Source organism: Pelophylax lessonae (genome assembly GCF_965119305.1).
Source record: "Pelophylax lessonae genome assembly, chromosome: 7".
Lineage (NCBI taxonomy): Eukaryota > Metazoa > Chordata > Amphibia > Anura > Ranidae > Pelophylax > Pelophylax lessonae.
In genome coordinates this window covers 272,318,370-272,344,054 of record NC_138774.1, presented here as the reverse complement: position 1 = coordinate 272,344,054, position 25,685 = coordinate 272,318,370, and the positions used below count along the sequence as shown (strand labels likewise).

The 25,685-nt window shown below is 43.8% G+C and overlaps 1 protein-coding gene across 2 annotated transcripts in view; it reads right to left on the bottom strand.

The window, feature by feature from the left end:
- Nucleotides 1-25,685, bottom strand: part of PKN3 (protein kinase N3) — a 129,933-nt gene that overhangs the window by 5,796 nt on the left and 98,452 nt on the right. For both annotated transcript variants that reach the window (XM_082263794.1, XM_082263795.1), the window contains exons 12-18: nt 24,078-24,145; nt 21,035-21,101; nt 20,783-20,874; nt 16,655-16,831; nt 16,505-16,567; nt 7,597-7,673; nt 2,062-2,204 (exon numbers count right to left, since the gene is read on the bottom strand). In XM_082263794.1, coding sequence (XP_082119920.1) covers nt 2,062-2,204; nt 7,597-7,673; nt 16,505-16,567; nt 16,655-16,831; nt 20,783-20,874; nt 21,035-21,101; nt 24,078-24,145 — 687 coding nt within the window. The remainder of the gene's footprint in view (nt 1-2,061; nt 2,205-7,596; nt 7,674-16,504; nt 16,568-16,654; nt 16,832-20,782; nt 20,875-21,034; nt 21,102-24,077; nt 24,146-25,685) is intronic.

Here is a 25,685-nt window from a genome sequence, read left to right as displayed (position 1 = left end):
GCCACCCACAGGCCCTGTACCAGCAAGCCACAGGCAATGTACCAGCCACCCACAGGCGGCCCTGTACCAGCCAGCCACTCACCCACCAACAGCCCCTGTACCAGCCACCCACAGGCACTGTAGCAGCCAGCCACCCACCCACCCACAGCCCCTGTACCAGCCAGCCACCCACAGCCCCTGTGCCAGCCAAACCCGCTCACCCACCACAGGGTGCCAGCCAGCCAGCCACCCACCCCTCACAGGGTGCCAGAAAGCCAGCCATTAAACAACAAACAAAAATTAACATGTTCAGTATCAGATTTGTTAAAAATTGTCTTTATTTTATTTTTCAAAACATCGGCCGATACCGATATGCGATGGCCAAAATATCGGTATCGGCAATGAAAAACCGATATCGGTCGATCCCTAGTTTACGATGCACGATATTTGCGCAATTGTTTATTAAATGCGTGATTTCAGTAAAAAAAAAAAAAAAAAATACACAAAATAAAATTTTCGCAAACAAAATATATAAGATACCAAACATGTGAAACTTTAAAAATGATGCACACCCATGAAATCGTAAAAAAAATATGGTACCCAAAACTTTCCATTGGAGATGCTTTAACCCTTTCGCTGCCAGAGCCATTTTTGTGTTTTTTGCACATATTTTCATTTAAGTTTATTGAATTTTCATTAAAAAAAGAAACAAACTTTACAGTAGGTTTTTATCAGCAATGACATTAACACCACCACCACCACGGGTATTCCTTGATGTGGAAAAATGACATAAGACAGGTATCCTCTAACACAGTGGTCCTCAACCCTGGCCTACAGGGCCCACTAACAGGCCAGATTTGCAAGATAACTGAAATACATCCCAGGTGATATCATTTGCTGCTCAGTGATTGCAGTATTCTAGTCTGCATCTCCCCAAGGTAATACCTAAAATCTGGCCTGTTAGTGGGCCCTGTAGGCCAGGGTTGAGGACCACTGCTCTAACATAACATTTTTTGAGGACCAGCTTAGAGTACTGTCCTCCTGGCCGTCCCTCCAGGCAGCCACGGCCCGCAGACAGGAGCCCCAAGACACCAGGGTGAGGCCACTACCCCCCGCTTCCGGACACCCCAACTGGGATCATCCTGTGCCCAAGAACGGGACACGCCGCCCCACGCCCCAGCCCCCCCCCCCCACGGCACCCCAGAAAGACCACCAATGTAACTGCAAGAACATACACAGTAAATCACAGTTGTTGCCCAGGACATCTGAATCATAGACGTACATAGAAGGAAAACTTATAATAAATATAAAATAAGGAGAACAAAAAAGCGAGAGAATAGAAGGATAGGGGTAAGGGGAGTTCAGTCAAACGGCTGCATGGCAATTGTCAAGCGATGGAGAAACTATACATTAATACCAATATAACTAGGGAAAGGAACATTTAAAAGCATGTCTAAATCTACCCTTACATTTGTGTATGTATTGGGGTGACCGAGGTGCTTTTACATTTTTTTTCATTATTTTTTCTTCTTTTATTATAAAAAAAAAAAAAAAAAAATGTTACCTTTAATTTTTTTCCATTTAACGTTATTGCTATCACAAAGGGAGCAGCACCTTCATAGCTCTGTAGAAGTGATCAGGCAGATCACTTACCTGAAAGCCGATCACCACCCATACAAATCAATACCAAGCTCACAGCTGCAGAAGCAGCCATAGGCGTGTTTGAACCCCTTGAATACCAGGATGATTATAAACATACAAGTAATTAAACAGAAAGTATATTATTAATTAGTTTAGATATACAAGTAAATAAAAATTAGATGGATGTATATAACCTTGCTAATCAATGTTTTAGAAACATTGTTTCAATTTGTAGTTTGGAATTACATATGTACATGGGGGCAGCCATATTTGCTCCTTATATATTCAAGCTCTGCTTCTTGCCACGTAGTGCTGCACAGTTGTGCAATTTATGGGTCAGGACAAACTTGCCTCATCACAGAAATCATATCTACCGGAAGAAGGGGTTTGTCCTTCATATGTTGGATTAACACACAGAACTTCCTTATTAAAAGATCTTACCTCTCCTACCAGCATCTCATAGATGAGCACGCCCAGCCCCCACCAGTCCACTGCATAGGTGTAAGTAGTGTCAGTGAGCACTTCTGGTGCCAGGAACTCCGGGGTGCCGCAGAATGTACTTGTCCTGTCCCCGTATCCCATACCTAGAAGACAAAGTACACAGGTGATCATGCAGCCTCATTTTCATTTTGCAGAGCTCAATAGCTCAACTCAAAGTTCGTGCATATGCACACATAGAACTGGGGAAAAACAGCAACCCCATATTGGATGAAGGTTTTAATGAGAGAAGTATGTAAACCAATTATGTGAATGAATGAATAATTCTGAAATATAGATTATATATATATATATATATATATATATATATATATATATATATATATATATTATATATATATATATATATATATATATGTGTGACGTGTTCACCATCACTTTGAGTGAGGGACAGATACTTGGGGGACACAGAGAATGGTTTGGATGGCTTCAGATGGGAGAGTGATATTTGTCAACGGTGTCTCTCAAGAAATGTGGAGCTTTGATCCCACTTTGCACTGTGAGACCTGAGGCCTGTTGCCATAGAGTCTAACACCTAGATGTGTATTCCATCTGTTTCAATGTAGTAGGCAGACAGACTGTCATTGGCAGTCTTGTCCTATTGTCTATCTATTGAGCTAGGGTGTGAACGGTGTTAAGTCTGCCTGTCCCATTCTTAAATGTTAATGACATTGTTCTGTCCAGATGGCCAGATAATTAGTTCAGGTTAATTCTGTTTCTGTATACAATTTCATCTGCATAGGATAATGTAATCAGGCAACCCCTGACCTGTGTGTAGTAATTTTATCAGGAGGGGGATGTGCTCATGTGTGTATAAATTGAGTGTGAAACTGTTCAATAAAGGGAGAAGGTTGCAAAACTTGTACGCGCCAAGTTGCTGGCTAGCTTTGTTTTAGGGCAGCTGGGAAAATCTGGGATATATGTTCATGACTGCAAGAAAGCGGTATACTGACGGAAGACCACAAGTACAGTGTGGGTCGGCGATTCCGTTACAATATACAATAGTAACCCACTTTTGAACACAGGAACAAGGGGAAACTATAATTACTGTGGGTTATATGTATTAAATATTTTTGTTTCACATTTATTGGATTTAAACCTGTTTTAGATCTATTAATTATGGTGTGTGTGTGTATATATATATATATATACATATATACACACACATATACACATACGTACATACATATACACACACTATATTTAATAACAGATCTAATTAACAGCTCTAAAACCGGTTTAAATCCAATAAATGTGAAACAAAAATATTTAATACATACAACCCATAGTAATTATAGTTTCCCTTTATTCTTGTGCTCAAAAAGTTGGACAAGTGTGGAATTTAAAAAAATAGACAGACATACTTACCTAGATTGATGCAGCATCGGTCCAATGCTGCCTCTGTCCTCCGCTGCCTTGAAGACCGAGCGCATCAAACACCGCTGATTGCTCAGTTTTCAGTCTTTGAGCAGAGAGCGTTAACTTATCAGTCACCGGCTCTCTGCTCTGCCCCTCCAGCACTCAATGAAGTGCCAGGCAGTGAAGGGGGCAGGAGCGCCTGGCTCAGCCTCTCCGCAGCACGCTGAGAGGCTGAGTCAGCTGCCAGTCAGGAATCTTGGTGGATCTCTTCAGTCTGGAGTCTGACTCATCATTCTGAGTGACGTAAGCAGACTGTGGACTTTTATCGTTCTGTTGGCTGAATACAGGTCACAGGAGTGCAGAACTAAGTGTACTGCTGTGACCCTCAGGAGAAGTAGGGCCCAAAGAGCTTTGGCCCTACTTCTCCTTTAAAGAGTAACTCCACTTTTGTTGAGAAAAAAAAAATTCCCCTTGTTTGTTATTCTGAGGAAATCCCTGTGTGTTTGTGTCCATGTGGAAAGCGACTCATGGGAGTTGTTTCATAATGATCAGTTAGCTGCTGCACCTGTAGGGCTCTGAGGAAAACTGCAGGGTCTGCATCCCATTAGACATGAATACCTATTGGGAGTATCTCACTATGAATGACATTTGTGTTGCAGGGGATGCCAAAAATCTGATTTGTATCTTAGTGCAGATTTCTGGGAAAATCAGTGAGGGAATCACACAAGCAGGAAATTATGTTTCTGGGGTGTGGTCAGTATACATTCTATGTACAGAACAGCTCCAGGTAGCCATATTGCATTGCATTTAACAGAAAATCAGAGCTGCAGACTGAAAAAGGAAAGGTCATTTTTAATAACATTCAATTACAAAATGTCTTGTGTACGCATTTATTTATTTTTTTTTTAACCATGAAAGTGGAGTTACCCTTTAACCGGTTGCCGACCGCCGCATGACTATATACTGCGGCGGTCAGCCCCGGCCAGGCAGAGTGACTTATCGGTACGTCACTCGCCTGTCACTGACTTGCGAGCCTATTGCGGGCGGGCGCGCGCGCGCCGCGGCTCGTTCACAGACAAGTCAGTGCGTGTGACCGGCGGACTCGATGTCCGCCAGTCACACTGCGATCGCTCCTGTGAAGGGAGAAAGACAGAGCGGCTTGTGTAAACAAGCTGCCTGTCAGTTCTCCCTGTGTAAAAGTGAAGATCTGTCTGGTTGATCTTAGCTTTTACACCAATAGGAATGTCCCTGCACAGTTAGAATCACGCCCCTAGGACACACTTAACCCCTCCCTGTCCAATAAAGTTAACCCCTTCCCTGCCAGTGTCATTTTTGCAGTAACATTGCATATGTATAGCACTGATTACTGCAGTAATGTCACTGGTACCCCCAAAAGTGTCAAAAATGTCAGTCAAGGGTCCGATCTGTCCGCCGCAATGTCGCAGTACCAAAAAAAAAAAATCGCAGATCGCCGCCATTACGCGTTAAAAAAAAAAACACCAAAAATGACAAAAATCTTTCCCTTTGTTAGTAAACGCGATAACTTTTGCGCAAACCAATCAAAATACGCTTTTTGCGATTTTTTTACCAAACATAGGTAGCATAAAACAAATTGGCCGAAAAATGTTAAAAAATTTTGATTTTTACATTTTTTTTGGGGGAATTTCATATAAAAAAAATGTGAAAAATATTGTTATTTTTGAAAAATTTACGCTCTTTTTTTGTTTATAGCGCGTGATCAAAAAATCGCACAGGTGATCAAATACCACCAAAAGAAAGCTCTGTTTGTGGGAAAAAAAGGACATCAAATTTGTTTAGGTACAGCGTCGCACGACCGCGCAATTGTCCATTAAAGTCACGCAGTAAAAAATCGCAAAAAAACCCCTGGTCCTTTAGCAGCCAAATCCTCCGGGGCTTAAGTGGTTAAGTTATGCTTAGTGTCAATATGAGGGCCTATGTCTTGGCTTTCTTAATTAAGTGCTCTCTGTTACTTGCCAATTCAAGGTGCATTCACATCTGTGATTGCACCCTGCCTCCGGACTGAATGTAAGAACCCCACAGTGGGGGTTCCTGCAATTAGCTGCAGGAGGCAGCCTCATTAAAGTGTTACTAAACGCACAACAGTAAAATCTGTCTATAAATGCAGAATAGCATGCTGGTTATACTCACTGTGTAACTTAAAGAGGTTGTAAACCGAGAAAAAATTTTTTTCTCTTCTTTACATCCTGAAAGAGAAACACATAATGAGCTAGTATGCATCGCATAGTAGCTCATTATGAAATACTTACCTTAGAACGAGCCCCCGCCATGCCGTCCGCTTACCTGTATGACGGGCGACATGTATAGTCGCCCGTCTTCCGGGATCGCGGCATCCGGCCATCTGATTGGCCGGAGCCGCGGTGACGTCGCGCACGCGCGCGGGAGCCGACGGTCACGGCACGGGGCTCTGAAGGAACGGCACGATCTGCCGTTCCTTCAGAGCGCATGCGCCAGTGACGTCACTGGCTGCATTAAAGGTAAATATCTCCTAAACGGTGCATGTTTAGGAGATATTTACAGTACCTATAGGTAAGCCTTAATATAGGCTTACCTATAGGTACAACTTCCTGAGGAGGGTTTACTTCCTCTTTAAGTGATTAATCCTCTGCATTGTGTAAAAAGGTTGTGTGATCCTGTATGCACAGATCCTCCCTTTCCTGCACATTCACTCTGGACAATCCAGATAAGACACAGTAAGTGTAGTTCAGCTGCACATGCTCAGTTTAGTCTCTATTGCTGGAAAGAAAGCTTCCTGGTTTTAGCTGAGCTATTCAGGTCACATGGTATTAACACTGCACATGTGGGCGTGCATACAGATCCTAAATGACAGCCCAGTCCCTCCCTCCTCCTCCACGCCCATTAAGTAAAAAAGAACACAGTGGGTGGGATGTCACATCTTCATTGATAGATTTTTTTTTTCTTTTTCTTGGGAGAGTACATGTGATCAGCACAGGGCCAACCAGCACTGTCCAGACATGTTCAGACAGAGAATTAAGGGTCTTGAAGCCTGATAGGACAATTGTGGGAGAAATGAAAACTCCTCCTACAAACTATCAGCACTCACTGATACAAGTCACAAGATTGCTCTAATTGATACATACAGCTGATGAGAAAAGGTATTTAGCAGTTTATATTTACTAAAACAATTGCATTTCCATGCTCTGTGTACTGTGGGAGACCAGATATAGTGAATGCAGGATCTGGATTTAGTAACACTTTAAAAGCAATGAATAGCTGCCGCTTCCCGCAGCTAACTACAGGCACTTGCATGTAATCACACATGCGAGTGATCACTGCATGAGAGAGAACATGAGAGTGTGTCACAAAAGCAACCAATGTCTCTACCTTACCTCGGCTGTAACCAGGAAATCGTTGCCAATAAGACATGTGTAAGGACACACAAATGGATTAAATCTGTGTAACGGAACCCCTAACTCACACTGTACTTCTGGTCTTCCGTCAGTATACGGCTTTCTAGCAGTCATGAACATAGATATCAAATCCTAGCCGCATCCATACAAAGCTAGCCAACAATTAAGCCTGTACTGGAATCACTCTTTATTGAACAGTCACACAGAATTTATATACAGCATGGACCTCCCCCTCCTGATCATATTACCACACACAGGTCAGGTGTTGCCTGATTACATTATCATATGCAGATGAAATTGTATACAGAAACAGAATTAACCTGAACTAATTATCTAGCCATCTGGACAGAGCAATGTTAGGTCATTAACATTTAACAATGGGACAGGCAGACTTAACACAATCCACATTCGATCTCAATAGATAGACAATAGGACAAGACTGCCAATTACAATCTGCCGTCTCCTACATTGAAGTACATGGAATACACATCTACGTATTACTAGGATTATTTAGGAGTCAGACTTCATAGCAATAGGCTATAGGTCTCACAGTGTAAAGTGGGATTAAATCTACATATTCCCTGTGAGATATTGCTGACAAATATTACTGTCCCACTTGAAGCAATCCAAACCATTAAGTATCGGTCTTCCACTCCCAGTGATGGTGAGTACCGTCACAATCTGCATAAAAGAAGCCTCACACCCTCACCTTCTTTACAGAGTCCAAAATCTGCAATCTTCACAAACCCTCTGGCATCCATCAGCAGGTTATCCAGCTTCAAGTCTCTACAAGGATAAAAGATTAGAGCAGTTATAAAACACGTATTCTACATTCTGTATATCCAGCTGTATTCATTGCAACTGAAGGAGATCTAAAGTGTAACTCCAACCAAACATTCTCTATAGATTGAGAAAGAAACCAGGTTTTAGTCTGCACAATAACATAGCCCACAAACAAACCTTCCAAGGAACCCAGACTACCAGCAAACAGAAGATTTGGAATACAAGTGCACATGCCGGGGGCACAAATAGGTTCATATTTATATATTGATCTTGCCCAACTCTAGTGTCTGAGAAAAGGACAGGGTCCCAACAAAGCACAGATTGCCGGTCTGTCCCCATCCCAGGGAGTAAGGGACAAAGGTGACCGCTTGTAAATAAGCCACTAGGCCCCATGTGACCGGCCTATTTAAACAAATTTTTAACCAGTTTGCCTTTACCGTAGGGACCAGAGCAATTTTTACATTTTTGCAATGGGCCCATTTATTCAGCAATAACTTTATTACTTTTTTTTTTTTTTTTTTTAAAGGAAAAAAGGGTTTGGTGATCATCTTGCAACAATAATTTTTTATGCAATCCAGAGAGAAGAAGGATTTTGACTTACCAGTAAAATCTGTTCTCTGGAGTACAATAAAAGACACAGGTTTCTTTAAAAGAGCGGTATGGTTTAAAGCTTTTTTGGCCACAAGTCACTTGTGGGTCAGAGGAGTATATTTACTTATGTACTTCTGTGACCCAGAGTCAGCTGATAGTGGGCTATTGCCTGTCATCAGCTTATGAGGCAGAGCCGCTCCAGGCACCCTGGCTGCTTGATTGACAGCTGGCTCTGCCTGAGAGCTTGAGCCATCTGTGCCCATCTCCTCCCTAGCCCTCCACTCCAGTGAGCGCTGAAGGAGCAGAGCAAAGTTAAAACAGTTGTAAACCGCTGGCCTTTTCTTTCTTTTTTTGCGAACCTGCAAGGTAACGCCATAATGTGCTAGTATGCATCGGACACTAGCACATGATGTTAAACTTACCTTAAAATGAAGCCCTCCCGCGCCACGAAGTCAGCGCTGCAGGGGCTCCCATCTTCACCTGTTTTGCTTCCGGGTTCACGAACTCTGGTTCTGAGACTGTTGGAGCCTTAATGACTTGACTCCCACAAAAATTATCCAATCCCCCCACAAAAATTATCCAATCCCCCCATTCACACACTCGATGGGGAATCACTCCGGCTGAGCTATTGTATTCTGACAACAGGGATACTTCCCTGCCATCAGAGCACACTGATCAGCACTGCCAGCTACAGCCGGCGGCGCTGATGTGGAAATTTTCCAACAGGCTTCTTTAAATCATTACGACTGGGGTGTCCAAAAGGAGTCCAACTAAGGGTTGAGCAACAAAGGTCAGGAAGAGCTCTAGAAACTCAGAGCATCTTGCAGCAGCTTACACTTGAAACTAGCATCAGGAGGCGGCTAGAACATCCATTTGGTAGAACATATGTGAACAGAAGCCAAGGTGGCCTCCTTGCAAATATGAGAAACCAATACCTTATACTGAAAAGCCCACTGAAGCACTAACAGAGGAGGGAGGAACGCCATCTTTTAGACTATAGGCCTCAATGATAACTTCTCTGATCTACCTCCTGGAACAAAAGGCAGGGAGATCCTTTCAGGAACCTTCGGGAAGCACAATGTAGGGGGATCTGCTTTCCAAAAAGTGCCAGTAGCTGAGAGTAACTCTCACAGCATGCACTATGTCCAGCCAATGGAGAAATAAATCCTTAGGATGTTTCAGAGCAGGACATAAGGAAGGCGGGACAATATCTTGATAGAGGTAGAGAGCAGAGACCACCTTGAGGAAGGAGGTCTTGGGCCTCAAGACAACTCTGTCCTTGTGCACACTAAGAAAGAATGGTTACAGAATAAGGCCACTAACTCAAGACCCTCCTTGCAGGAGCTCATAGCCATAAGAAAGCCCATCTTATGGGAAAAGTCAGTCAAGGAAATTTCCCTAAGAGGTTCAAAAAGGTGGCTTCTGAAAAGCTGAGAGAAGCAGATCGAGATACTAAAGGGAACACAGGGGAACAAACTGGGAAAGATGTCAGTTACTACCTGATCAAAGGCCTTAAAGCGGTAGTAAACTACAGCAAACCTGTCCAGTTTCATGTTTATTCTGGACGCCAGGAGGTCCACATCTGGTGTCTCTCACCTTTGGCAAAGGTGTTGAAAGACCTCCGAAAAGAAAGGTCATTCTCCCACAGCCAGATGGTGACAATAGAGAAAGTCCGCCTTGGGGGGTCAAACTCAAGGACCGGGGTCCATTAAGTTATAAAAATCTGGAATGGAACTTGGTGTACGGTGCAACCTTGAAGGAAGCAACTATGAGCCCCAAGACCATCATCCAGGTACAAATTAGGGTTTTTTTCAGGCCCAGAGGGCCCTGACATGCAAATGAATGGACAGGAATCTGACCAGGGATAGAAAAAGTAGACAAGTGCATGTCAAGTATCAGTCAGACACACCCTGCCCCCCCCCCCCCGGGACTCCAATCAGCGAGATAGGTTCGGTGAGGACTTCGGGATGTTAAGTATCCAACTAAAGCTCTGAAGAATCTGTACTGCCTATTGGATGTTGACAGAGATAAGAGAACGTATTTAGCAGGAGATTGTCCAGATGCTCTTCAACGAATTCCTTGGGAATGGGGCAGAGCCAAAACCTGGGCAAGCATGTTGGAGAAATCCCAGGGGATTTTGCACATTACAAAGTGAAACGCAACAAATCAGTAATGCCGATTGTCCACTGCAAAAACACAGATAGCAATGGAGAGGTGAAAAAATGAGAATGTGCAGATAGGTATCCCAGATGTCTTCTACTGAGGCCAGAAAATCCTAAAAGTGTTTTATATGCAGAATGGGCTAAACTCCTTCCTTCGGCTTAATTGTGAGGCCAACGCGATAACCACTACACTACGGAAACTCCTTCCTTTGGCTTAATTGTAACACAGTTAGTAAAAATGCTGAAAGCATTCTTCTGTTAGTACAGGGTAATGACTCCTTAATCCAAGAGCTGCTGTACAACAGCATGCAGATCCACCCGCCATGAAGGAGAGGGAGACAAGTTGGAGAGCATGAAGCGGGAAGGAGGCAAAGTGCGAAACTTTAGTTTCTAGCCCCTGACAATGACACACTGGACCTGGACGTCTGAGATATTCTGGGACCAAAAGGCAGAGAAATGTCCCCCCCACTTTGAGAAGATATTGTGAAGGGCCTTAGTACCAGCCTTGGCTGGTTTGGAAGGCAATATCTTCTTACAAAAATATGTATCCGTCTTAGACTTCGCATTGAAAGACTGAGAGGGACTAAAGAAGTACCCTTCTCTAAATCCAATGATCTCCTTGATGTACTTATCCAAAGATGAACCAGGAATTTGCTTTTAAAAGTGTAACCGTTCAAGGCATTTCTTAAACAGGAACTCTGCTGACCACCGTGAAAGCCGTGGGTTGTATTGCAGAGCTCCCTGGTAGTGGCAGCAGGGCAGAATGACAGGATGTTCTACACACGCTTTGTGCACTTTTATGAAGTTAGTTTGGCTGTGTGTACCATGCCCAAAGCTTACAACTGGATAAAGAACTTGTGGCCAGACTATTAACAATAAAGTACATATTCTTAAGCAGTAAATAAACTTCAAAACTATCCCTCGCTGGTTTCTGTAGTTCAGGGTTGTAGTCATTTCTTCAACAGCTTACAGCACCTAAAAAAATGACAGGTGCACGCCAAATAGTGCTCACACAATCAACTTTTCCTAAATGTTTTGCAGGACAATTTTATGGGTCAGATGGTAAATGCACAGACAAGAAACAATGCGTTATTAGACCTACTGATTACTAATACAGACCTGATCACGGATGTAGAAATATGGGGCAATTTAGAAAACAGTGACCACAAGTCTATTAGTTTCAGTATAAATCAAATAAATAGGAAACACAAGGGTAATGCAAGGACAATGAATTTCAAAAGAGCCAACTTCCCTAAACTGAGCACTTTGCTAGACAATCTAAAATGAGTGAGAACCCTAGGAACAAAGAACACGGAGGAAAAATGGGAGTGCTTCAAGAACATACTAAATAAAGGTGTTGGCCAGTGCATTCCAACAGGAAATACATTTAAAAGGGCTAAAATAAACCCTGGGTGGCTAAACTTCAACATAAAAATGCATATTAAAACCAAAGAAAAGGCCTTCAAAAAATACAAGCCTGAGGGGTCATTGGCACCATTCCAACATTGCAAAGAGTACAATAAAAAATGTAAGGGCGCAATCAAGGCGGCTAAAATAGAACATGAAAGGCACAGTGGAAGAGAGTAAAAAAAAAAAAGAAAAAAACACCAAGAAATTCTTTAAGTATATAAATAGTAAGAAAGTGAGGCCAGAACACATTGGCCCCATAAAAGACGATGAAGGGAATCTGGCTACAAAGGACAGAGAGAAAGCGAAGGTGCTAAATAAATTCTTCTCTTCAGTCTTCACAAAAGAATACCAATCCAGCTTGTAATGTTAAAATTAATAATACATCACAGGAAGCACACTCATGGTTAACAGAAGACAGACTCAGAGCTAGACTTGAAAAACATAACATAAATAGGTCTCCGGGACCAGATGGCTTACACCTGAGTCCTCAAAGAACTCAGCCAGGTGATAGCCAGACCATTGTTCCTAATTTTTATGGATAAATTACTGACAGGAATGGTGCCAGCTGATTGGAAAAAAGCCAAGATGGTACCAATATTTAAAAAAAGGGCCGAGATATATCCAGAGAAACCATAGGCCGGTTAACCCAACATCAGTAGTCTGCAAGATATTGGAGGGGGTGATAAGGGACTATATACAAGTCTTTAGTAGTCAAAACTGTATGAGTAGTAATCAGCATGGATTCATTAAGAGTGGTTCTTGCCAGACCAATCTATTAACCTTATATGAAGAAGTACGCAGTCATCTAGATAAAGGAAGGCCTGTGGATGTGGTGTATTTGGACTTTGCAAATGCATTTGACACAGTCTCCCACAAACGCTTACTGAACAAACTAAGGTACATAGGTATGGACTATAGGGTGAGTACCTGGATTGAAAACTGGCTCCAGGGGCGAGTCCAGAGGGTGGAGATAAATGGGGAGTACTCGGATTGTTCAGGTGTGGAAAGTGGGATTCCCCAAGGATCTGTCCTGGGACCAATCCCATTTAAATTTATTCATAAATGACCTAGAGGAGGGGATAACCAGCAAAATCCCAGTATTTACGGATGATACCAAGCTAAGCAGGCCAATATCTTCAATATATGACGTGGTAACCTTACAAGCGGACCTGAACAAAATAATGGGGTGGGCAACTAAATGGCAGATAAGGTTTAATGTTGAAAAATGTAAGGTAATGCATTTGGGTGTCAGAAATATGAACGCATGATACTCACTGGGGGTGAACCACTGGGTGAATCCAAGATAGAAAAGGACCCAGGGGTCCTAGTAGACAACAGGCTTGGAAATGGCATGCAATGCCAAGCCGCTGCAAGCAAAGCCAACAGAATATTGGCATGTATAAAAAAGGGGATTCACTCCAGAGATATAGCAATTATTCTCCCACTCTACAAGACTCTGGTCCGGCCGCATCTTGAGTATGCCGTCCAATTCTGGGTACTGGTCCTCAGAAAATGGATGTAGAGAGAGTCCAGAGAAGGTCAACAAAGATAATTAGGGGAATGGAGGACATCAGCTATGAGAAAAGACTACAAGCATTGAATTTATTCTCTCTGGAGAAGAGACGCTTGAGAGGGGATGTGTAAGACCTGTTGCTTTAAGGGTTGCTCCTCAGGTCTTCACAAAAAAGTGTTGGCCCGGTGCTAGCATTGTTATGCCAACCGGGATCGCGGTACTGGTCTATGTGGATGACCTCCTTCTGCTCTGGTGGAAAACCTGGAGATCACCATATGAACTCTGAGGGAGTTCAGCTGGATTCAGAATTTTCAGAGGTCTGCTCTTGTTCCATCCACAAAGCTGGACTATCTGGGTCTTACTCTGGACTCGGCCTTAGCCAGAGTGCTCCTTCCTCTGGACAAACACCAGAAACTGCAGGCTGCAATGTGTCTCCTGCTGTCCAGCAGATGGTCATCCCTCCGGACTTGCGTGCAGGTGCTGGGCCTGATGGTGTCTACCTTCGAGTCGGTTCCCGTTTGCACACTTCCATATGGGGTCCCTACAAAGGGAGATTCTGGGCAAATGAGACAAGAATCCGCAGTCTCTGGACAATCCGATCCGGCTGAGCCGGGTAAGGCAACAGTCCCTGATATGGTGGCTTTATACTCTGGTGCTTCAACTGGGCAAATCCTTCCTCCCCACGGATTCTAGCCTGTCCGGGTGGGGAGGCGTCCTCGGCAAAAATTCTGCTCAGGGGGTCTGGACACTGGAAGAGTAAAGACTACCGATCAACGTCCTGGAACTCCGAGCTATCAGACTGTGCCTGGAACATTGGGCGGATCGTCTTCAGGGATATCCAGTGCGCATTTCTATCAGACAATGCCACACCCGTGGCTTGTGTCAATCACCAGGGGGGGCAGAAGAAGTGTCCTAGCAGCTATGGCGGTAGCCGGCATTCTAAGGTGGGCAGAGCATTTCGTTATAGTCCTCTCCACCGTACACATTCCCGGGGTGGAAAACTGGCAGGCAGATTACCTTAGTCGGCAGGCGTTGGACCAAGGGGTCCCTTCATCTGGAGAAGTTTCATTAGTTGTGTCCCTGGTTGGGCATCCCTGAGGTGGATCTGTTGGCACCTCGGCTCAACAGGTGCAGAGGTTTGTGGCTCGGTCACGGGATCCTCTGGCGGATGCCACGGATGTGCTGGTGGCCCCATGGAGGTCAGTATCTTCTGATTTACGCCTTCCATCCTTTCAAGCTTCTGCCCAGACTTTTAGGCAGGATCGAGACAGAAGGGATTCCAGTCATCTTAGTGGCCCCCCGACTGGCCTTGCCGGGCTTGGCACGCCGATCTGGTGCAGCTGGTCGCCGATGTTCCCTGGAAAGCTTCCTCTCAGGGAAGATCTGCTGTCCCAAGGGCCAGTCTTCCATCCTGCTTTACAGTTGCTGGCTCTGACAGCTTGGCTGTTAAACGCCAGGTGCTGAAGTATAGAGGTTTGTTTGAGTCGGTGATACCAACGCTGTAAAAAGCTAGGAAATCTACTTCTAGGAAGATCTACCATCGCACGTGTAAGACGTACACCGCGTGGTGTGGGTCTCTTGGGGTTCATCCTCGCTCTTTTTCAGTGGCTCGGATCTTGACCATCCGTCAACGGGGGGGGGGGGGGGGGGGTTTGAGCAGAAACTGGCCTTGAATACTATCAAGGGCCAGGTGTCAGCCTTGGCGGTCTTCTTTCAACGGCCCTTGGCCATACACTCTCTGGTGGGTACTTTTCTTCAGGGAGTTCGGTATTTGGCTCCTCCAGTGCTGTCCTGGTTACTGCCTTGGAACCTCAATTTGGTGCTCTGTCCTCCAGAAGCCCCCTTTTGATAATCTTCGGGAGATTCCCCTACCTATGCTGTCCCAGAAGGTGGCCTTTTTGGTGGCTATAACCTCTGCGCACAGGGTGTCGGAATTGGCGGCGTTATCCTGTCATTCACCTTACTTGGTGGGTTACAGAGATAAGGTGATTCTTCGCCCCTGTCCGTCGCTTCTTCCAAAGGTTGTCTCTGATTTTCATCTGAATGAAGACATTGTGTTGCTTTCCCTTTGTCCCAGGCCAAAATATCCAAAGGAAATTGCCTTGCATGCCTTGGCTTTGGTCCAGGCGATTGGGGTGTACCTGGCAGCTACGGAGTCTTTTAGGAAATCAGACTCACAATTCGTGCTTACGGATGGGCCTCGGAAAGGGTTACCCACTTCCTCTGCGACCATTTCCAGATGGATCAGACAGACGGTGATTCAGGCCTATTCCATCAAGGGTCAGGTTCCTCCTTTCCCTGTCAAGGCGCACTCTACTCGGGCACTCAGTGCCTACTGGGCCTGCCGTCATTAGGAGTCAGTGAAGCAGGTTTGCAAGGTGGCCACCTGATCGTCGGTGCACACTTTCACAAAGTTCTACAAAATGGATGTGTTGGCATCTGCGGATGCTTCCTTTGGCCGCAAGGTTTTGCAGGGTGTATTGTTTTTTCAGGTGGGCTCCAATTGTTTTGGTTGAGCTCTTGTTCACCTGGTTGGCTATAGTTAGCCTTGGGAATTTCTTTTTTTCGCTGTTCCCACCCCTCATGTTTAACAATGTTTTGGGACGTCCCAATGGTTAAGAAGATCAGGAACTGTGACTATCGATGAACGAAAGAGAAAAATTGGATTTTTGACTTACCGTAAAATCCATTTCTCTGATGTTCATTGACGGGCACAGCACCGTGCTCTGTGGAGTTGTAATTCTTTTGACACTGCTTGTAACAAAACTGAGTACCTATAGCAGAGAGAGGGAGTATACCCCCTGGTACTGCCCATAGGCGTAGCCAGACTTTTTCAGCCTAGTGTCCTACTCCTGTAGGGGACAGTATTACCCTAGTGTTCTACTCCTGCAGGGGGCAGTATAACCCAGTGGATAAGATGATCAGGAGCTGTGTCCTTAAATGAACAAATGAAACTAGGTTTACAATGTTTCTGTATACTTTTGATCTGCGATGAGAGTCGCTTTAAATGTTGTTGGATAAAGATTACATTACTGGCTCACTGTGCTGCTATGCAGGGGACTACAGGAGGCCAGTATGAAAACACAATCAGGTATATATGCTAGTTGCATTTTATAATACAGTACATTTGTGGGTTTTTTTTTTTTTTTTTTAAATACCTGTAAATTATTTTTTTCTCATGCAGAAACTGGAGGCCAAGAACCACACAGGCGGAATAAAATCTGCCAAAAGAATTACATGCATGTCAAGCGTGATAGTCATGTGACACAAGTCCCCCTGCCCTCTGCACCCCCATCCCTATAACACACCTGGTAGCTGGCTGTGAGAAGACGTTGGCATGTATGTGCATCATCAGGTCCCCACCAGGCATGTATTCCATCACAAAACAAGTGTGTTCTGGAGTCTGGAAGCAGGCAAACAAGTTCACCAGGAAGGGGTGTCCAGAAGCATTTACCACCTCGAAGATGCGCTTCTCACACTGCAGACTGCAATGGAAAAAATGTAGCAATAAGGAGGACAAAAGACTGAAACCGTCTACCTAACTTCTGGAGAACAGATCTGTTTTCCAAAGCCATCTGTCACATGATCATTTTCACTCTTCCAGATATGCAGGGTAAATGAAAAAAGATTGGTAATTATGGACAACATGTTTGTATTGTGAGCCTGATGTACAGGTGCATCTCATAAAACTAGAATATCAAAAAGAGGATTTATTTCAGTAATTTAATTCAAAAAGTGATGGTATTGGTACTTTTGGCAGTGTGGGCAGGTGCCAGGTCCTGCTGGAAAATTAAATCAGCATCTCCATAAAGCTGGTCAGCAGAGGGAAGCATGAAGTGCTCCAAAATTTCTGGGTAGAGGGCTGCAGATAACATGGCTCCCCAAATCATCACTGACTGTGGTTTTGCATTTCATTTGGAAATTAAGTCTAGAGGAAGAGTGGAGAGGCACAGAATCCAAGTTACATGAGGTTCAGTGTGAAGTTTCCACAGTCAGTGATGATTTGGGGAGCCATGTCATCTGCTGGTGTTGGTCCACTGTGTTTTATCAAGTCCAAAGTCAGTGCAGCCCCCTACCAGGAAATTCTAGAGCATTTCATGCTTCCCTCTGCTTACCAGCTTTATTGAAATGCTGATTTCATTTTCCAGCAGGACTTGGCACCTGTCCACACTGCCAAAAGTACCAATACCTGGTTTAATGATCATGGTATCTCTGTGCTTGATTGGCCAGCAAACTCACCTGACCTAAACCCCATAGAGAATCTGTGGGGTTTTGTCAAGAGGAAGATAAGAGACACCAGACCCAAAAATGAAGATGAGCTGAAGGCCGCTATCAAAGCAACCTGGGCTTCCAGAACACCTCAGCAGTGCCACACGCTGATCGCCTCCATGCCACGCAGCATTAATGTAGCAATTCATGCAAAAGGCACCCCGACCAAGTATTGAGTGCATACTATACTGTACATAGACCTAATTTTCAGTAAGCCAATATTTCTGTATTCAAAATCTTTTTTTTTTTTATTGGTCTGAATTTTGGAATTTCACTAGCTGTAAGCCAAAATCATCAAAATGAAAAGAAATGCTTGAAATATTTTACTGTGTGTAACGCATCTATATAAAATATATGAATTCCACTGAAATAAATGAACTTTTTGATGACATTATAATTTTAAGAGATGCACCTGTATATTGCTGGTTACCTACATTCTTCCTGGGATAGCTGCACTGGCGCATTTCTCCCAGGCCTCCAATCATCTACTCTCCCACAGCTCTTGGCTCCGCTTTCCCATGAACCACAATTTCTCTTCTGAAGCACCATCATCTATAGAGGTAGGTGCTCCTGCTCTTTCTGGGGTTTCTCCTTCCCTCCTAGGCTTTGAATTTTCTGTCTCAATCTGTAGCAAGGTATTTGCTTGCTGTCCTGCAAACTTTACCCTGTTTGACTTGGTGTGGACCCCTCCCACTAATGCGCGTATTAACACACAAGCTTTTTTGTGCATTCACAGAGAAAGCATACTTACTGCACAGTACAGTGCAACGACACAATAGTGCAGGTACGTTTTGTACATTGTTAAAGCTATTTACAACTGGATAAACCTGATACATTTGTACCCCAAAACAATTGCATGCGTTATATCAAAGTTTTATCTGTCATAATTCCCATGCATAAACAATCATCTTTGGTGGTTTCAACATGTTTAGCTCTTGTGCTTCATCAGGAAACTACTTATGAATGCAAACTGTAGCAAAAATACATTTACACATGTTGTGGAAATTTTATTAGGACTAGTGAAGACATTTTTCAAGATGTTTTATTTGGCTTGCCATTATGGCTCCTGTTGTCCGTTTGCTTTCAATACGCTCATTAGAGCGTGTACGGGCAAACCGGCATTGAGGAAAGACTACTGACAGTGAAAACCTTCCCTTAGCTGTGTAGACGCGTCCGCTCTACATAGACATCTCCGCCAGTGAACACTCCATGCACGGGTCTGTTTGCCGCTAGAGATCTAGGTGTAATGCGGTGTGGAGTTCAGGGATCAAGCAGCAAAGATATGATCCCCAGCGGGGGCCCCTGTATAACGTAGAGATTTTTCTGCTCGGCGGAGATACGTTTGCTCTGTGAAGTCAATATCTTTTTGATATCTATCTGCCTTCATGAAGGGATACACGCTCATGTCTTTCTACTGTGCCTGATCACCATAGTGGAAACAGCATGGCTCTTCCCCTGCAGATAGCCTCACGTCTATGGAAACAGTATAATCCTATTAGGCATTGTTCTCTGGGCTTTGCTGAATGGGATTCATGCCAGTAGTAGTGGCGGGAAATACATGCACGAGTTTGATCAGAGCAGCGTTCACGGTTCTACATGCTGGTTTCATTGTGTAGTATTAGGCAGGAAGCTGTGCACGCTCTTTTGCCGTTTCACGATCATGTACTCCCCCTTTCTATTGTATATTTGAATGTATACAGGTGTGTCATTGGCTGATTCTATGTGAGTAATTTGTGTCATGTGACTGTACATTTGGAACTGATTGGCTGATGTTGGATAGCCATCAATTCCTGCTGTTGTCCCTTTTGTTGTCCCATAAATAAAAAAAAAAACGGAGCGCGAGGCCTTAAGCAGGACATTCTATCGAGCATCCAATGTGATAGCAGCCCATGTGTCTGTATTACTGGGTACTGCTGAGCACGCTCCATTACCTTATACAAAAGCGCTGAGAACTGTGCTTTTGAGCACAACTGGATTGATTGCGCTTGGCCTATATTAATATCCAAAAGTGCACTTATTATCGCAACTGAGTTATTTGTGCATCAAGCGTACATTAATTGCCAAGACACACATATTCGATATAAAAGTATTGTTATTATATGTATATATATATATTTTTAAACCGCTAATGATGATCGTTTATGAACAGGAATTATGACAGATAAAACTTTGATATAACACACTACATGCATTTGCTTTTAAGTACAACTTAAGGATCGACCAATATCGTTTTTTCATTGCAGATACCGATATTTTGGCCATCGCGTATCGGTCGATATGTGTCGATATTGTCGTACGTTTAAAAAAACATTTTTTTTAATTTTTTTTTTTTACTTGACAGGTACTCTTGTGGAGGGATCCTGGGGGTCTAAAAGACCCCAAACACCTCCTCTGCACTTAAAAGCATTCAAAACGCCAAGTTTGGCTGTTTTGAATGCTGTAATTTTTTTGAATCTGGCGCCAGTACCCGGGAAGTGATGTCATGACATCACTTCCGGGTTTTTGCATGGAGACCCAATCAGAGCTGAATGCAGGTTTGATCAGGTCTTTGGCGGCCATGCAGGCTGGTTGCCCGGTTCTCCCGGTGGGACGGGAGACCCGGGCGAGCCGCGGAAGGCGGCGGGAGGGGGGGGGGGGGGACGTCCCCTCCAGCTCCTTGTAATGACAGTCAAGCGACTTCTCAGCCGCATCGGTTGTCATTACAAGACAGCCGATCGTCAGCTATGGACGCCGGTACCGGGGTGATCCCTCTAGCTGCAGACATCACTCCGGTACAGCACTTTCCGAAATATCGGTAATATTGCCCACCTTGGTGGCCGATTCCAATATATGGTGGAAAGTGCATATCGGCCCTCGATAAATCGGCTTTGCTGATAATCAGTCGATCCCTAGTACAAATGTATTATGACTATTCAATAGTCATTGGCTTTAACAATGTCTGAGTTGTAAATTCAACTGTATGTAATAAAAGTGCTTTTATGTAATACATATTATTTGTGTTGTAAATGTTCACACCTAAAAAATCCCATTTATTATTGTGGTTTGGGTTTTAATCACAGTCACATACATATTAGACAAATGTTAGATTATATAGATTTGATTTCATTATAAAACAGCCAAAACATATGCCCCCCCCTTCTTATAATAGAATGGAATAGAACTTGAACCTTTCAAACTCGTCTCGGCTCACGATATCGCGCTTTTTCAGTGCTTTGATTGCGTACAGCTTACCAGTTTCCTTATATTCAGCCAACAGGACCTTAAAAAAACATTTTAAAAAGATAAATTCAAAAACTTTTCCTGACGTGTGGAGTAAATTTAGAACTATGTAAATAAATATGAAAACAATGGAAGTACACGTATCACAAGACTACATGCAAAAATATCCTGCTTTACATGATTGGTTTACATAAATGTACCTTCCCGAAGTGCCCCCTTCCCAGCACCGAGATACAGGAGAAGTCATCCAGGCTGAGGACATGTTTTCTGTAAAAATAAATATATTTGTAATATTACAGAGCAAGGCCCAGAAACAATTAATGAGCAACTAATGCTATTAAACAGATCAACTGTGCGAATGCTAGAAAATGTACTAAATATGCATCAATCCGATTACTCTAACCCTGTGCAACCAGAATACAGAGAAGACCTCACAGGTTCACAGTGAGATACTGAAGCCTTTGCTGTGTAACCTCTTCTCTCGGTTTTCTGTATTATCGATCACATTCATAATTGTCAATCAGTAAGCCAATATCTGAGTGGCAGTAAAATTATAGAAACAAGGCACACTGAACTGCCCAGGAACATTGAACTGCCCACGGCTACATGTATTCAAAAACCAACCAACCACCATCATCTATAGTGAAATTAAAAATGATTCTAAAAGGAAATGTATAACATGCAATGGTTTTGTACAGAGCAGCTTTTATCCCGTTTTGTTGGGATTCCCCGGTGGCGGTCTTGGTTTCTCCCCTCTGCTGAGTTCCCCCCAATTGCAAGCCTTTTGCTATGGGGGTACTTGAGCAGGCCTGCTTCCGAGCTACACTCTATGTGCCCATTCACAGATGGAGCATGGCTTGGCCCTGCCTCTGCTCTCTCCTCATTGGCTCACTTGCTGTGATGGGGGCTCAGGTAAGTATAAGGGTGGGCTGGGAGGAGAAAGCTGCAGCCTGAAGGTTTTTTACCTTATTGCATAGAATGCAAGAAGGTATAAACATTGAGCCTTTAGAAGCACTTTAAAACCACTTTACACTAATTACCCTCTTAGCCCCACTCATTATCTTTCTTCTCACAACATTTTAAATAATTGCAAAGTATATATATATATATATATATATATATATATATATATATATATATATATATATATATATATATATATATATATATATTTAAATAACAGGTATTATACTTACCTCCTCTGTGCAGTTGGTTTTGCACAGAGCAGCCCAGATTCTTTTCTTCTCGGGTCCATCTTCTGCTCCTGGCCCCTCCCTCCTGTTGAGTGCCCCCACAGCAAGCAGATTGCTATAGGGGCACCCCAGCCGCATCACAGCTTCTGGTGTTCATTCAGACATGGAGCTCCAACCTGGCCCCACCCCCTTCTCTCTCCTGATTGGCTAACGGATTTTGATTGACAGCAGGAGCCAATCACGCCGCGCTGCTGTCCTAGCAAATGAGGAGAGGAGTCCCAGGCAGCTGAGACGTTCTTGCAATATCGCTGGATAAAGATGGGCTCAGGTATGTATTAGGGGGGCTGCTGCACACAAAAGGTTTTATCATCTTAAGGCATAGAATGCATTAGGATAAAAAAACCTTCTGCCTTTACAACAACTTTAAACATCTTGGCAAAATAATGGTCTTTGCCAGGAACCGGCCGAGATTCGAACTGTGTATGGACAGGCTGAATGTCTCAAGTTGATCGATCAATCAACTTGGGTACAACCAGCGTGCTGGATTTTACCTGCAATTATCACTAGCGGCTGCTATAACCACTAGCAATACTCAGTGTCTTCTCTTAGCGGGGACGGCTCCCCCTCCCCCTCCACTGGGAGAAGACAATGGCCCAGCAGGAGGGTTTCCTGCATCAACACTTTGTGTGTTGATGGTGACATCAAGTGAATTTCTTTCCTGCAACCCGTGGTTGCAGAAAATACATTTTCCCCATGTATGGCTAGACTAAAAATCAGGGCAAACAGGCACATTCCCTGGCTGTAGGTCCTAGCATACAGCCAACCACTGTGCTTGGCATTAGCACTGTCATTACTCCTATTTTACAAGCAGATGTTGCCAAAAAAAAAAAAAGGAGGAGCACCCAACAGCCTGTGACATAATGGCGCCATCCCTGACAGCCCATACCAGTGTCAGCAATGATGTTTCCCCAGTGCAGATAACTCTGTAGGGAAACTCTGTGTATTTTTTTTATTGAATTAGTCACAAGAGAAATGACCTGGGTTTTATTAAATAGAGAGCTGTACTCAAAGTGGAGCTCCAGTCGTTTTTGTGTTTATTAAAAGTCAGTAGCTACAAAAAGTGTATCTGCTGACTTTTAATACACACTCACCTGTCCCAGGATCCAGCTGCCCGAACCCTTGTGTCTCTCCCTGGCCTCTCCCCGGCAATACAAGTGTGGGCACCCGGCTGTGGCAGCTTGCGGCTTCACAGCCGGGTGTGCACTGCCCATGCATGAGTCACGCTGCGCCTCCTGAATGGTTGGGAATTCTTCTGGGACCTGTGATGTGTCCTAGAAGATTGCAGGGAGGGATTGGGAGAGGAAAACTTCCATTTGAGTCACCTAGGCAGCCCAAAGGGAAGTGGGAGCAGATACCGGTCAATACTAGGTACCCACTCACTCTCTCTCTCCCCCCCCTCAAAATATGGCATGCCACATGTAGCATAGGAGGGGGGAGGAATGCTTAAAGCGGAACTTCCTCTTTTCGTTGGACCTATGCTTTAAAGCAGGGAAATGCAAACTGTGGCCCTCCAGCTGTTGCAAAACTACAAGTCCCATCATGCCTCTGCCTCTGGATGTCATGCTTGTGGCTGTCAGAGTCTTGCGATGCCTCATGGGACTTGTGGTTCTGCAACATCTGGAGGGCCACAGTTTGCATATCCCTGCTTTAAAGGAATGGATTGTCAAAGCCTTTCTGGAAATAATAGTTTTCAGCATTATTATTCCAAGCGCGGATTAGAAAGGAGCATGCAGAGCAAGAAAACAAAACTGAATCCAATCTGCATACTTGTTCCATGGTAGTTTTCTCTAGTATTGAAGCCACTGGATCATACTGACAGCCTAGGAACTAGCATTTTCAGAAGTAAAGGAATGGCAGAATCCATACTTCCCCAGTGTCAGTTTCCTTTCTGAACCCAGAATTTTTAGTTATGCTTGTGGTGTATGGGTTAACGATGGTCAAGTAGAGGAAGTATTCCCGGCTGTATCCCCATCACGTGCATTAAGCTTACCTGTGAAGTTTCTGGGGCTCCGAAGCGGCCTGGGTGTTACCCTCCTCAGAAAAAATGCGCTTTACAGACTGAAACAGAACAAAGACATTAAAAAGGACGGCTTGTGACTCATCAATGGATATAAATGCATACACAGCTGACCTTAAGTACAGGGAGAAGGAGAAGTGTCTGTACTTTCACAGTCATTCTTCTAGCCCAGACAGGTCTTTGTGAGCTTTATGTTGCCCTCTCACTCCAGAACAGTAGTTTAGGAATTTAAACTTAAAATACACTATATTACCAAAAGTATTAGGATGCCTGCTTGTACACGCACATGAACTTTAATGGCATCCCAGTCTTAGTCCGTAGGGTTCAATATTGAGTTGCCCCACCCTTTGCAGCTATAACAGCTTCAACTCTTCTGGGAAGGCTGTCCACAAGGTTTAGGAGTGTGTCTATGGGAATGTTTGACCATTCTTCCAGAAGTGCATTTTTGAGGTCAGGCACGGATGCTGGACAAGGCGGCCTGGCTTGCAGTCTCTGTTCCAATTCATCCCAAAGGTGTTCTGTCAGGTTGAGGTCAGGACTCTGTGTAGGCCAGTCAGGTTCCTCCACCCCAAACTCGCTCAGCCATATCTTTATGGGCCTTGTTTGTGCACTGATGTGCAGTCAGGTTAGAACAGGAAGGGACCATCCCCAAACTGTTCCCTACAAAGTTGGGAGAATGTCCAAAATATCTTGGTATGCTGACGCTTTAAGAGTTCCCTTCACTGGAACTAAGGGGCCAAGCCCAACCCCATGAAAAATACCCCCACACCATAATCCCCCCTCCACCAAATGATTTGGACCAGTGCACAAAAACAAAGTCCATAAAAATATGGATAAACGAGTTTAGGATGGAGGAACTCTGCACAGAGTCCTGACCTCAACCTGATAGAACACCTTTGGGATGAATTAGAGTAGAAACTGCGAGCCAGGCCTTCTCTCCATCCATCAGTGCCTGACCTCACTAATTCGCTTTTGGAAGAATGGTCAAACATCCCCATAGACACTCCTAAACCTCATGGACAGCCTTCCCAGAAGAGTTGAAGCTGTTATAGCTGCAAAGGGTGGGCCAACTCAATATTGAACCCTACGGACTAAGACTGGGATTCCATTAAAGTTCATGTGCGTGTAAAGGCAGGTGTCCCAATACTTTTGGTAATATAGTGTAGACCCTAAGCTGTTAATAAGATGCTTATACTTACCTACTCTCAGCGGTTTAGACATTAATGGCTGTGTGTTGAGTTGTTTTGAGGGGACAGCAAATTTACACTGTTATACAAGCTGTACACTCACTACTTTACATTGTAGCAAAGTGTCATTTCTTCAGTGTTGTCACATGAAAAGATATAATAAAATATTTACAGAAATGTGAGGGATGTACTCACTTTTGTTAGATACTGTGTGTATACATACAGTGCTTTTCGAAAGTATTCGGCCCCCTTGAACTTTTGCCACATTTCAGGCTTCAAACAAAGATATAAAACTGTAATTTTTTGTGAAGAATCAACAAGTGGGACACAATCATGAAGTGGAACGAAATTTATTGGATATTTCAAACTTTTTTAACAAATAAAAAATTGAAAA